At 45.0% G+C, this 14,299-nt stretch overlaps 1 protein-coding gene across 5 annotated transcripts in view; it reads right to left on the bottom strand.

Moving 5' to 3' along the window:
* meis2a (Meis homeobox 2a) overlaps positions 1 to 14,299 on the bottom strand; it is a 68,624-nt gene that overhangs the window by 33,121 nt on the left and 21,204 nt on the right. For 4 of the 5 annotated variants that reach the window (XM_011618561.2, XM_011618557.2, XM_029828725.1 and 1 more), the window contains one exon: positions 4,498 to 4,643. In XM_011618561.2, the coding sequence (XP_011616863.1) occupies positions 4,498 to 4,643 (146 nt within the window). The remainder of the gene's footprint in view (positions 1 to 4,497; positions 4,644 to 14,299) is intronic. The other variant, XM_029828717.1, reaches the window with a different exon arrangement.

Genomic DNA, 14,299 nt, shown 5'->3' on the forward strand with positions numbered 1-14,299 from the left:
GTCTCTGCTCTGCAGCAGCCAGTGCTGGAGAACAGTGACTAGACAATAGCCAGGCACAACACCCCCTTCCCAACACACACCATCACCACCACCGACGATCCTCTCCGCAGATCTTCTCCTTAACAATGACTTTTAAATATTTCTGCACTAAATGTCGCTTAATTATGCTGTCATATTGACACTGAGGTCTCTTTTGTAAACCCACAAAGCAGTAAGCCTTACAGGCAATGTGATGACTCTTTTTCTCCCCTCGCTGATCGTCACACACACTCGGGCAGCGGCAGTGAACCAAACGGTCGCCTGGCTTTCTACGGGTGATTGGAGAGCTGACTTTTGGGCTCCAACGCAAACAAGCACATGACAGATTAGTGTGTGGGCCTCCTCCAGAGCTTCCAGCTCTGTGACCCTTAGGAGCCCCCTCTTTAGGAGACTTCAGGAGACCCCTCCCCACTCGTTCTTTGTCTCCACCCTCCCCTCATCCAAAGTCTAAGAACGTTGAAAAGCAAACAGCTTTTGAAACAGTTAGCTAAAACCAATGCCACTCACAATTGCTAAAATCAAACAAATCAGACACATAAAGTCACCAAACGGTGAAAATTTTTTTGTTTTAAGAGAAAAAGATAAAGTTGAATCCAAAAAAATGAATTCAACAGTTTTTGACAGCTTAGAGGGAGAAATAGCTCAGGTATTTCAAACTGTTAGCAGATGTGCATCCCCACCAGTTAAATGGTAACAACACACAATGATTAGATGGACTGGAGGAGCTTAAACAAAACTGGGGATACTACAGAGCAAACTGTTTAGTCTACACCGAGAACATGCCCTCTCTTTTCAAATGGATGGACTCGTACACTTGTTTATCATACAGGACAAACATCCGTTGCCAGGGTTCGGCCTTGCCTGCACACATGTCTTGTGAATGACCCTGGCGGACTCTTTTATGTGCATCTATAAAGGGCAGCCAGGAGGGCTCGACCTGGCGATGACACCCCGTCGCCATGGAGACCAACGCTATGCTGGGCTAAGATTGGTGTTTGGTGGCAGCAGGGACGCGGGGGTAGCCACTGTCACGGGTGTCTAATGAGGTTTTCTGCCCAATACACTCATCACATGGCGTGAGTGTGGTTGACACCTGCATATTCACACAGCGCCCCTACAGACCCAGAATATGTTTATGGTCACCTAACAAGAAACATATTTATGTCTAACCTCATCTACGCACACGGTATTCCACTCAAACGGCGGTTTTAAAGTTCACAGCTGAAGGCTTTTCCAAATAACACTTCCCTTCAAAGGAGCCCAGGGGACCAATACACCTGGCTTAACAGCTTAACAGAAATTCCCCCAAACACCCCGGCCAAAGGGTGTCCCGAAACAAAACCCGAGAAGCTTGATACCTCCTACGGATCCCCACTTACTGACCAGACTGGCCACTCCGTGCCTCCCTCCCACCATCTATCTAGCACACGCACTCTCCGCTGGCCTAGTTTGCTTCTTAGGTCTCTTATTTATTTTCAGATGTGTTTGAGGGTTTACCCTTGTCAAAGGCAAGGCCACAGTCCCAGAATGGTATCTTTGGATTTGAGTGCTTCCTGTTTTCATTGCGAGGCCGACCCTTGTCTTTACAAGGGTGAGTAGGGGCTTACAGGGGGCTGGCAGGGGGTGAGAGAGAAGAAGGCCAGGGGCACCTGGGGGCTAATTGTAGATTTTAGAGTTTTCACCAAACAAAAGGACATTGCTTGCACCATCTGCAAAAATCTCTATTTTCACTTCATTATCTACCCTATTATTTCTAAACCCATATCCTCAAGTGCAGTTTTGTTGCCAGTGCTTTTGAAGCGCTCTAGAACATTTTACCCCTAACAGTGAAGTTTACCTTTCAGATAACATAATCTCCCTGCAGTATTGAAAAGCTTATACCAACAGTCTGGGATTTTCCTAGCCCTAATGTGGCTGGAAGACATCCAGAAACACATGGAGAGGGAGGGGGGAATTAGAAAGAGAGAAAGACATGGGAGTGGGAGGGATAGAAAGGGGATTGGAGAGACCGGCTGACCCTCTTCTGCCGGCTAACTCCAGCTGATCTGTCCAGCCATTTGTCAGTATATGGGGCATTTAGGGTTGTTACCTCAAATGCACTCTGTACAGTCAGCTTGAATATAGCTAGAATTAAATCTATATGTGTCCTTTATTATATCCTCTCATTTGGGATGAGGGACACACAAAGATTACTTCATAATCATGTGATGACACTTTGTCATTTCTTCCAGCCAAATATGGTGCACAGAGGGCTTGAAGGAGATAGGGAGAGGGCAATTTTGTTATACTGAATCCAAAAGCCAACATTTGTTACTATTGGCCTCTGTTGTTTTTCTGTGTGCGAGCACAGGGGGGTCGAGTCCTTTTGAGCTTTTCAGAAGAAATGACAATGGCTGGGTGTTGAGAACATATGTAGAGAGACCCCTGTGGCTCATGGACGAGGAGCTCCATGCTGGCCCTCACAGTTTGAGAAAATACAAGGCCGCTCCTTTCACTCCTCACCCCTCAGTTAATGAATGCATGAATAGCAGAATGCCACTATAGGCCATTCAGGGGCCAAAGTCCCCAAGAATTCACCCTTGCACAAATGCATCCAGCAATAGCAAATACATTTGCTTAACAAATTAAAAGAAAGAAGAATCGTGTGTGTGTGTGTGTGTGTGTGTGTGTGTAAAAGAGGGAGAGAGTTTATGGGTGGGAGAATTTGATGGTGAGAAGAGAAGGGGGATAATTCAATTAGTCCTCTTCCTCAGTAGGGAAATGAAGGCAGGTTAAAAGGGAGGGATTGTTATTTGAACAAAAGAAACAAATAAAGATTGGAGAGAACATGTAGGAGCAGTGGATGCGATAAAGGGGAGCAAGACAGAGAAAACGAGGGCCTTGAAAGCTCTCTGAATGAACTGGGCAAAAAAATGTGCCTGTGCCCAACACTGGGGTTTCCCCCCTCTCCTTTCCCTTTCACCTTTTTAACTGAATTTTAAACAATTCTAAAGAAATGACTAATTTTTGGACCACCGCAGCAGTGTTTCCATTTCCATTTATTTAAAGTTTAATTGTCAGGAGATGATGCAACATCTCTTTTCCATCTGCTTCCCCCAGCAGTAGCAATTAAGATAATAATATTACAACCCGAAATGTATTAGAAGTATAACAATGTAGTTCCAGGGCAAAAATTCCTGGATTTGAACACACCTAAAATAAATAATAAAATTTAGAATACAATTTGTTCCCTTCAAGCGCAAATAAATTGCCACTATAAAAAAAAAAAAACGGTGTCGCGCCTGCCCTGAACGTGTGAATGGAAGCGGGTTTGTTTAGTGTGGTGCGAGGTCTGGGAGTCAGGGAGAGATGGAGCTGTGAACAGCTGTGAAGTCATTTTGATAATGACGGGAATAATAAGCACGCAGACTGGCGTGGTGGAACTGCTAAGGCCTGCAAGGCTCAGGGCTTTGCTGTTGCAGCTTCACTGCTCCTGAATAGATAAAAGTGATTAAAGCACTCCTGATTATCCCTGACCAATATGTAATGGATTTACAGCCCTTTCAATTAGACCGTATTTGCTGGCCACACATTACTTCGGCTTTTGGTTCGGTAATCAGGGTACAAGGGCCATTGGTAAGGAGCGGGCACTGGGAAAGAAAGGGGGAAGCAGGGGAGACCCGAGTTACAATTGTGCAGCTCTTTCTTCTTTTACTCTCACACTCTTTTTATTGTCCTGCCATCTCTGGGACATGTGAGCAGCTTGTGTCCTGCATCACAGCCGACTCCTCCTGAAATCTGACCTGTGTTGCAAAATCAATACAGCCTGATGTTCTGATAATGTCCTGACATTAGTGAAGGGTGTGTGAGCGCGTGTACCAGCGCGCGTACTAGCGATTGAATCGCGTAATCTAATTGTAATTTAGGCACATGTGTTGCTACTTGAGTTGCTTGAAGTGTTGGTTGCTTGGAGAGCACAGAAAACAATAGAGAAAAAAGGTTTATTTGAGCAGGATTTATTGGGGAAACTGCAGGCATACAGTGGACATCCTGTTGTGTTTTAGATTGCTCTACCACCTGGCCCTGTGACCAGCTGCTGACAAAATCTTCCCATCGTTGCACATGTTGCATCTTCACCGTCATGCCCTTCGTTTTGCAACCGTGTTTAACTAGGAAAATAGGTAATTGCCGTGGATTAATTACCAAATACCCCTGCATCTGTGCTGGGACCTACTCTGTGCTGTAGAAAAACAGCTCAGAGTGTGTTGAGGGGAGTAAACAATCCAAACTGATTAGATTGACCTGGTCACTGTGTTCCTCTGACAGCTGGCTGACAGGTGAGCATCACAGCACTGCTGTCACTTACTCCTTCACTAATGATTGTGTGACAGGTGTGTGTGTGTGTGTGTGTGTGTGTGTGTGTGTGTGTGTGTGTGTGTGTCCTCTGTATGGGACGTTTATTTAGGTTTAGGCTCTTACCGTGAGATGTTGGAAAAGCCACGCCCTCATGATGTTGGTGGCCACCTTGGGGAAGATGCCGCGCTTTTTCTGCCTCCTCTTGTCTTTTTCCGGATCATCGTCGTCCCCTGTGCCAGGTGATGCAACGCTGTTGTCTAAGCCATCTCCTGGACGGAAACCAAAGCCAGCATTAAATAACATCGCGGGCAACGCCACAGACTGAGAGCACAAAAGTAAAATCCACAAGAAGCCGAAACTAAAATGGAGAAAGTCGAGGCTCAAGAAGTTTAAGGCACGTGGAAGATGGATATATGGACAAATACCACAAATGCCTATGAAAGAATTCAAAAGCTCTGTGGTGCGGCTGCAGCAAAGCCCGTGTTGTGTAGAAAAGATATGGAGGCTGGGGGATTTAGAGCCTTAGATGAAGGCCTGTACAGTGGGTGAGGAATTTAGACATAGGCCTTGCAGAGTTTGTCTATATTCTGGAGCACAGAAGAGGGGAACGGACGTTATTAACTCGACTGTTATGGTTGGACGATGAAACATTGGGTTCCTTGTTGGAGAACTGCACTGAAACGAGGAAAAACTGGAGCAAGGCAACAACAAAAAGAAGAGGGAGCCTTCGCATACAGTAGAGACTTGAGCTCATAACATTAATTCAATTAAATTTGCATGCTTGACAGAATGTGGAGCAGTTTTCATAGTTTGAAGAAAGCCAAAGGGGACGGGAAGGAGTTAGGCCCACATGTCCAGCAATACACGGACACATGCTCGCCCAGAAACACCATAATTCACAGCATCCATTTGAGATGCACAAATATTAAAGTAGGGATGTGATTTGGGGTTGCTCATTGTTGCACTTCGATGCACATAATGGACTCGTCTGCCCCCCTCCTCCCCATAGAACCCGACTCTCTTAGGCCTCCACTCCCACTCCTTTCCCTCGCAGCAACCCCTCCCCATTCCGCCAGAAGATTAGCATGACAGACCAGTGGCGGCTTTGCCTGCATTAATGTCCGTCACTGTTTGATTTCAAGAGGAAAACATGCGCGCACACACACACACACACACACACACACACACACACACACAGAATTTCTCCTTCAAATCTAACTTTCAATCTTTGTCCCTTGCCTTTTCCTTGTTCGGCTTCCTCCGGCATTAATTGTGCATTAGCAAAAATGATTTACTTTTAACAGTCATAGTTATTTTTTCTTGCCCCCGGGCACAAATGCCTTGAAAGCCTTCCTTGAGGGCATCTAAATTATGTATCTGAAAAACTCCTCCACTAAGACAGTGAAGGACCCGGACACTCAAAATCTAGCCTCAGATGTCTTCCTGTTTTTAGTGAGGCATCAATCACAACCACCTATACATGTCGTAATCTTGCATAAATATTTGAACTAATAAAATTAAAAGGGGCAAAAGAAAAAGGATCTGACTGGTGGCATAATCAAATGCAAAATAAATGAATAATACAAGGACAGCAGGGGCCCTCTCTTCTAACTACTTTCCCTACTTTCTTTATCTTCTTTCTCTGCCTTGTTTTTCCCGTTTTTGTTCCCTCTTTTTGTGCAGTGTTTTCCTTCCACATCATTAGCGCAGAGCCACACGAAACAGGAAAACAGAAGGGCCGACTTTGTGCTCCCTGTGTGAAGTTAGAGAAGCAACAGCCCATCTGAAGGACATATGGGAATAGGGACAGACTAGGGGTGTTGTAATCGTAGAATGGGAATTCATTAGAGGCAAATGCCGTAAATCCCAGGCTAAGTATGAATCCTTGTTCAGGAAAGCCTAAAACAATAAACTTTGGTCTGGCCATTGCCCTTCTCTGGCTGTGAAGGGGCTTCCTGAGAAATGTGACCCAGAAGGAAGTCAAGTCTGAGTCCCCCAGTTTGCTTCCAAACTTCAATAACAACACAACTAGTGAGCTGTGAATGTCAACCACCCTCCTCTTGTTTCTCCACCTTGAAGTTCCAGTGAATGAAGTTGTAACACAGTTTGGTTTGTTTGTTTGCATGCCGCTAGCCTCGATGTTGATTTTTAAGCTAGCCTCCAAATCCCCACTCCTGCTGTGAGCGGTCAGGCTCATCCAATGGAACCACACAGTGGCCAAAAGGCTGGCAGATTAATTTTATTGACATTTCCATTTTCACTGCAATGCGATAGCCTCCCTCCAGCCTGGGCCAGAGCGACCCATGCGTATTTACAGACTGACCTGTCACTTCATTACCGAGCATGCTTGCCCTTGCCTGCAAAGGTGAAACCGGACTCCAAGGCTTGCGACTTCGCTCTCTCTCTGCTGTGTGTCGTGCCTTATGTTTACCCAGATTAAACGTGTGACATCAAAAGCGATTCCTGATTATTTTTATAAAGGTTTTACGTTTCTACGCAAAGTGCATTAATAAAGAACAAAGGCAGAACAAAGCTAAAAAGAAAAGAGAAATAAAACATACAAAGAGGGGAAAGAAGAACAAACATTAGAAGAGAGAGAAAGAAAAAAGAAGAAAGAAGACCCAACTTGCACAACCTCATTACATTTAAAGGAGAGCTGGTGCTTTGCATCCACCCCCACTTCTTTCTTATGAGCAAGAGAAGGAACGCTGCAGGGCAAATTGTCCCAAACGCTAATGGTTTCTGACTGTTCCCTGGCAACTCTGCCATTCTAACCTGTGTGGATGTGCACTCTGAGAAAAAAAAATGGGTAAAGAAAAAAGTGCAGGGCAGAGCAGGGGGAAGCGTCCCATCATCTGGCCATGTGACACAGATGGGGGTTGGCTATTAGGAGGCAGCCGAAAGGCCTCGGGGAGCCGAGGTGCTGGAGTGTAGCCCCAGGCACTTTTGGAAAAGCAGCGCCCTTGGAGACGGAAAAAAAGACAGCCCCCCACCCCTCCTTCTGTCTTCCCTCACTCTTTGCTGCTCTCGTCTCTCACCCGCTACACCAATATCTTGACGTAAAGTGCTTGCTGGGAAACTTTGTGCATATGTTCTATGCAAAGAATCTGAGATGGCGTAATCAAGCTAGATGAAAGACAATGACCAGAAACAATAAGGAAGAGAGAGTGAAAGAAAATGCTAGCCAACAAACAAGCACGCAGGTCCAAGAGCACATTACACTCACATACATTCCCTCTCTCATCTCATCACCAGTGGGTGGTTATTAAAAATGCATTCACATATATCTCCCTGTGAGTAAATTGGTCTCAGGGCTGCGCTCATTAACGGGTTGGGAAAGGACTGTAAACACACACGGCAACTCTGCTTATCTAATGTTGGCATATTCGGGCTCGCTACAGGATTTTGTGCCCAAAGAACTGATTTAACACAAAATGTTCCACAGTCTGTGCTGAAGAAGGGGGGGTGTAAGATTTGGAGAAGGCCTAATGATGCTGGAGATCATGCTTCATGTCCAGGAGGCACGCTGGCCCTGGGGGAGTCACCAAAGTCTTGTCAACCCTGGGAGCATTATGGATATGACTGTGAGTAACACATATCCAAACCCTGTCAGGACACCAAGAATGCCTCCCTGCCCTTTGTTGTTGAATGCTGCTCCATCCTAGCATCATAGCCAGTAACTTATGAAACAACGCTACAGATTTAACCGTCTCTGTACTATTAATACACCTACTAGACAGCCTCTAGACAAACTTTTGCATATTATTCTGTGGCCTGCGCAGTGATTTTGCACTGGGAGGCCCCAGCATTTGTTTCAGGGTAATGAAGCAAGAGTGTAGAGGCAGTGGCTTATGGAAGCTGTGGTTAAAGTGACTAATTACAACAGACCCCCCAAGCCCCCTGTCAGCCCAAACTAGTCAACTGTGCTCAGTCAAGCTCAAACAAATGAGAATACAACCTGTGAGGAAAGTTATAAGAAAAAGATGAGTAGATATGGGATAGAAACAATGGGAACCAGGGCTCTTTTGGCCTTCTCTGCTTTGCCATAGGCCTCCAACCCTCCCTCCAATGCCCTTCCATTACACCACCTCTCGCCCCATAGGCCTGGCCACAGAGAATGAAGAGAAAAGAAGAGAGGGATTTAGAGCCTTCCTTTCCCCTCTTTTTCTCCTCAACTTTTCAGCCAACATAAGCGCCGTTTAGCACATTCAGTCCCCCAAATGGAAGCGAATGAGTGAAGCCGCGGGGGCTCCTCTTTTGTTCGTCCGGTTACCCCTTTTATTTACTCTGGATTTACGAAGGGGTCTTTGCCGGCTCTGGGACCACATGCTCTTGATGCACACATACACACACACATTCGCACCCACCTTCTCTCACATACAGACATACACAAATGTACTGGTTCTGTTCACATGAGTGGAATTGTCAGCACACACCCTGTAATGACAGAGAATTATGGCTCACCAGCATGTAAGCAATATGCTTTATGTATATGTATTATTAAATACAGACAATAGTTAAAGAAAGTAATCATTTTTAACTAACAAATATTTCACTGTTTGTACCAATAAGTAGCCCATCAGTGCTCTTGAACACCTTCAACACACCATATGGCTCACTGCAATCATTGGTACGGTAGATGAGGGATCTAAAGTAAACTGTTTCTGTGGGGCTGCACCACCACAGCCTGTGTTTTACGCTGATTATTTCCTGATCTGTGCTTAAACAGGCAGCAGCCCCTAGCACTGGACCATAAAACAACAGCTTAGTAAACAGCAAGCATGCTGACAAATTGGTAGCGCTCAGGCTGTAGTCATTAACAGCCCTAAAACCTGTCAGTACAATTACAGCAAACTCTCTCATTCAGCCTGTCTCCTTGCGAAAGTCAGTTGTCACAACCCACCTCCTATTTACTGCCCACTCTTACCACATGAACAACGGCTAAAGGTGAAGGACACAAGACTGCTGTGTTTGGCTCTCTCTTCCAGTGGTCATAGAGCCCAAGAGAAATGAGGTGAAAGCCTCCATTTCAGATGCAGCTGTATCTGCATCCTGAGTGGCACGACTGAGTGGTTCCCTTTACGCGAGAAGTAATGTGTAGTTGTCTTCCCCCAAAAACACATCATTAAGTGTTCCCTTAAATGAAGTGGAATAAGAGCTTCTAATTAGATGGTTTTTTTCCTATGTGTGGGGAAGCGAAGCAGTCAGGCAGTAAGAAAGGCAAAGAGGGAAGGACGAAGGGTGGTAGCAGGGGTAGTTTTGAGGGGGTAGTTGCTCAACGGATCCTGTACCTCCTCTTCTCCCTCCCTTACCCGCCCTTTCTCTAAACTCCCTAACCCTGCCATCAGGCAGATATCTCTCTGTCATCCCAGGAATGCTGGAGATAACTATCGCCTCTCAGTGATACAAGGCCTCTCTCCTCTCACAGTCACAATGTTGACCCCACTGTGCACATCCCTACCATAGAGGGCAAGGTTGAAGTGAAGAGAGCACAAAAAAGACAGGGGAGGGGATGTGCTGGAGGTAAAACCTGGTTTTAACAACCAGTTAGGCTATTTTACCTTTTAACCTAAAAAAGGGGCTGGAGCAAAGATATCCTCCCCTTTCACCTCCCCCCTGAAGCCAAAGAAAAGTGGTTCGGGGGGGTCAGGCTGCCTGGTTACAGCCTTTTCTCCAAAGCCATTGCTTCGAACTCTCTTGATCTTTTTTCTAAAGAGTATCATCTGCCAAAACTTCAAGGTTAGCACAACTTTCAGAGCCCCACACTGAATTAACTGTTGGTGCAATTGCACGTATACCTGAAGCAAAAATGTTCTTATTGCATCATAATTTTAAACTTTAAACAGATTGCAAAATTCTAGCCTTTTAAGATCTTGAGTTTTCCTAATACTTCCTTCCAAACGCAAGAAAAATCTGTGTGGGATATGCATGAAAGGAGCCATGTCGGCTGACAGTACCATCAAATCTGTGCTTTATTTGAGGAAAAGAGCATTGGATGAAAGAAAACGGATAAAGATGTATAAAAGAAAGGAGACGGGCTGTTGCAGATGTCAAGGCCCACTTTGCATGAATGGCAAAGGGCTAAATTGCAGGGGATGGGGTAGCCTCCCGCCACACTGCCTCCCCACACTCTTTTTGGGGGGAACTAAAAAAGGAGTTGTGATGCCCATGACTGCTCTTCACTCAACAGACAGGGATCAGTGGCTAATGAAGGGCTTTGGGTCCGCACCAGGCATTTCACACTCTTTGCCTCTCTGACAACTCCACCCTGCTCCCCCTGCACTTCAACACGACCGCTTGGTCTGCCCTCATAGTCGAGATCGAATGGAGGCTAATTGGTCTCTCAGGTAACCTTATTTCGCCCATTGTTTCAGAATGGGGAAGAAAAAGAACCACAAACCTGCCAGTTCCCTTGTCCTATTCATTTTTTCATTTATTTTATACTTCTCTGATACTTCCTTAATTGAGCTTTTTAGACCCAATATTAAAATTGCTTGGTGACATCTACAATCTAACTCATTGCACTGTAAACACATCTTTCAACATTTATTTACTGTCTCAGTGTGGTTTTGTGAACTTAAACAGCTTAGACATTTTAGACTATGTCTGATAGCAATATGGGCAATGAACTATATAAACAAATCTTTCAGACTGATGGGGGGGGGGGCGGTTCTCAGATTTCCAGGAGACATCATTGGCACCCTTGATAAACAGGGCCATCAAACTTTCACAGACATGAGGCTTTCCTACAGCTGCAGGGCTTTGGTAGAGTAAATGTATGAAAAAGGTTTATAAATCAACAAGTCAACCATCAGATTGCAGCCTCTGCTCAGCAGCCCTCTCATCAGCCAAATGCCATGAAGTTTTTTTCCTCAGTCGCTCTTTTTTTTTTTTTAGACAAATGTCCTGGAGGCAGGGAACAAAGCGAGCAGAACTGATTACTGCGCTGCTGCCCTGCTCCGCCAGTCTAAACTCTGTTTGGCTTCCTAATGAGCTCACTAAAAACCCAATTCATCACCCATAACCCCTTTTCAACTTCCCTTGAAATCCCCCATTATGGCTAGTCAAGGACAGTCCGTTTACAGGCTTTGAGCTTGGGTCAAGGGCTGTGTGGAAGGCGATGGACAAGGCAACACCAGCCAAGGTTATTTTGGAACAAGGGATGCTTCCTATGTGGCTTACATTTTGTCCTCACAAATGTAAATGTCCTATGATGAAATTAATTCCAACCAATCTTCTACTTAAATCGTCATGCTCTATTGACTTTATACACAAATCTTCTGAAACTCCAGCGGCGTCCCAGCCATAGCAAAGAGTGTCCAACTCTATCGATGCAACAGTGGAAATGTCCCATTCCATCTTGCAAAGATAAAGATGATGGAATGGGAATGTAGAGCTATGCAAGTGGAATAAATTGATATAATGGGCAATGCAAAGGGACGGAAATGAGGGGAATGTTAAAAACAAAACTGTGTCAAACACGGCTGGATGAGAATGAAGGTTAAGCTATGGAATATGTCTTGATGAGGTGATAGAAGAGTGCAAGTGAGTGTTAGAAGGAAGGTTAGAAATAGAGGGGTGGAGGAGGAGGAGGACAGCAAAGGGTTGGGGTAAACTCCCACAGTTCCTCATTACATGGAGTTAAAATGATCCTCCTGACACCTGAGCTGTAACCAAGAGATTACAGAATTGATGAATCCTTGGTTTAAAATGCAGCTGTTTTATTCTGCTTTAGTAATTAATTCTTTTTCCGATAGTGTATTGATTAAGCGTAGCCCCTGATAAAGTTCAAACTGAGAGAGATCCCTCCTGGGCTTTTGCTCGGCCTGCTCTGGAGTCAATGAAAACTTCCTCCCTCCACCTGCATCTCTCTCTGCCAGTGCAGTTTACACTCATAAATTAGTCAGATCAGTGAGGAGTACGGTTCTTGTTCACTTGATACTGGTTATGTCCACCTTCTTGCTACATCAATTCACTATTTTTCTATGCTCACCTACAGAAATGTGGATTTAGATATCCTCGTTACACAACTCACCGAAGCAGTAATTTGAAATGGTTTATTTTTGGCAAACCAACATGCATGTAGCCAAAAGGCAGCTCTTTCAACCAGCAGCTGACTATTTTACCTCCTTCTTTCACTCCCTCCCTCACTATGATTTTGACCTTAATGATGGATTAAAACATGTAGAAAAGCAGTGTCTTCTTTCACACAACTATAATTTCATTCTTTTTATTGCAGTGCTTTTTTTCTATAGAGCCGCGAGAGCGCATCTGATCAACATAAGGACGACTCTCCAGGGAGCCAGCGGGCATAGAAATCAGATACATCTTTACAAGAGTGTCAGCTGCACATGTCTTGCCGAGACCCCTCACCTAACAGCTCCTTTACAAGTCAATAACATGGGCCCAGTGTCCTCCATCCGGTCCAACAGCATGGCTGTGGTGGGACACTAATACCATTTTCCAGGCTTACTTTTCAGCCCTGTACAACAGCAGGCCTGGACCTACTCCACATGTCTGTTACAGGTTCCTTCACTCCATTGGAAGAGGCCCTGATCTTGGTAACCCAATCAAAGGATGCAGAAAAGTAGGATTTATTGGATCGGTTATATCTAATTATTTACAATTTCCCACAATGGAAACCCAGATAAATAAGAACAGAACTGAATTGAAGCAAAATATAAGCCTCAGCAATTTTCTGCCCAATTTCAACCCATTTACAACATGGACTCATCTGTGTCCCTGCTTGACAAGGGACAAATAATTGGTGTCCCAATGAGGCCAAAAGAGCCAGTTAAATGACTTTTTTCCCTCAATATTGAGCGCTAATGAAAGAGTGAATGAATTATGAAGAGAGAAGAAAAAAATATAATTAGAAGGTGGAAGTAGTGGTTAATACATTTACTTGAGCCTATTTCCTTCCATTAATGGGGCTGCAGTGTGCAGAGAGAGGCTTCTGACATGGCTAGTATCGACTGTCCGCCCTGCTCGGTAAGGTAAATCCAGCAGGTCATTTCATTAGGGCCCAAATCCATGCCACTAATTTTGATTTTAGGAGCCTGACAGCTGTTGGCAGTGGGAACGGCTGTGGAAGTGAACAGCGAGAGGAGAGCCTATTACGGCTGTGAAAAATAGAAATTGCAAAGGCTTGGCTCAAATTACTGCCACTCTACCTCGCTGACCCACCAAGATTTATAATCTGTCCCATTTCAAGAATTTATCTTTTGATTAGCTGATAGGGTTGAGTGACGACAAACATGGCAATCTATTAAAAATTAAGGGTACAATCTGGTCCAACCAGTGCATGTTAATACAAACGTGCCTTCAAGATTCATGCCAGAGACTGCATAGAGGTGAAATGGACATAGACTGGCAGTGTGATAGACCTGACTCACGATGCGTCTCACCCCGCAAGTTAATATGCAACGCTGAAGTTCCAGAAGGAAGGGGGGGCGGGGGGTTCCTCTGATGTTATTAATTAGAAGTGCTCTATGGCTCGTCTTTTTGAAGCTCTTCATCTCCTTTTGTCTCAACCTCTCTTTTCTTTTTCTTTTTTTTGCGGCCCTCATTATTGACTTCTCAATTTTCCCCTCACATCCAACTCCTGATCTAGCAATAGCACCAGTGCTTCTGCAGGAGTGCCCAGCCCGACAATACCCTGAAGCCCACTCACCGAGACAATGGCTGGGGAGCCCTGTAAGCTGGTCCAGCCCTACAGCTCCCACCAGCCCACCGCTCACTCCCACCGAGGCCAAAATCAAAGAGAGAGGCCCTTAAAATATAACCATGTGTATAATGAGGTGCTCTGAAAAACAATAAGCATATACACCAAAGGAGAGTAGGAGTACAAAAGAGGGAGAGAGAAAACTGAAGGAATGTTGGCCGGCAAGTGTTCTTAAAAAATGAACAACACCGAGTGGGTGAG

Source organism: Takifugu rubripes, chromosome 2 (assembly GCF_901000725.2).
Source record: "Takifugu rubripes chromosome 2, fTakRub1.2, whole genome shotgun sequence".
NCBI classification, from domain to species: domain Eukaryota; kingdom Metazoa; phylum Chordata; class Actinopteri; order Tetraodontiformes; family Tetraodontidae; genus Takifugu; species Takifugu rubripes.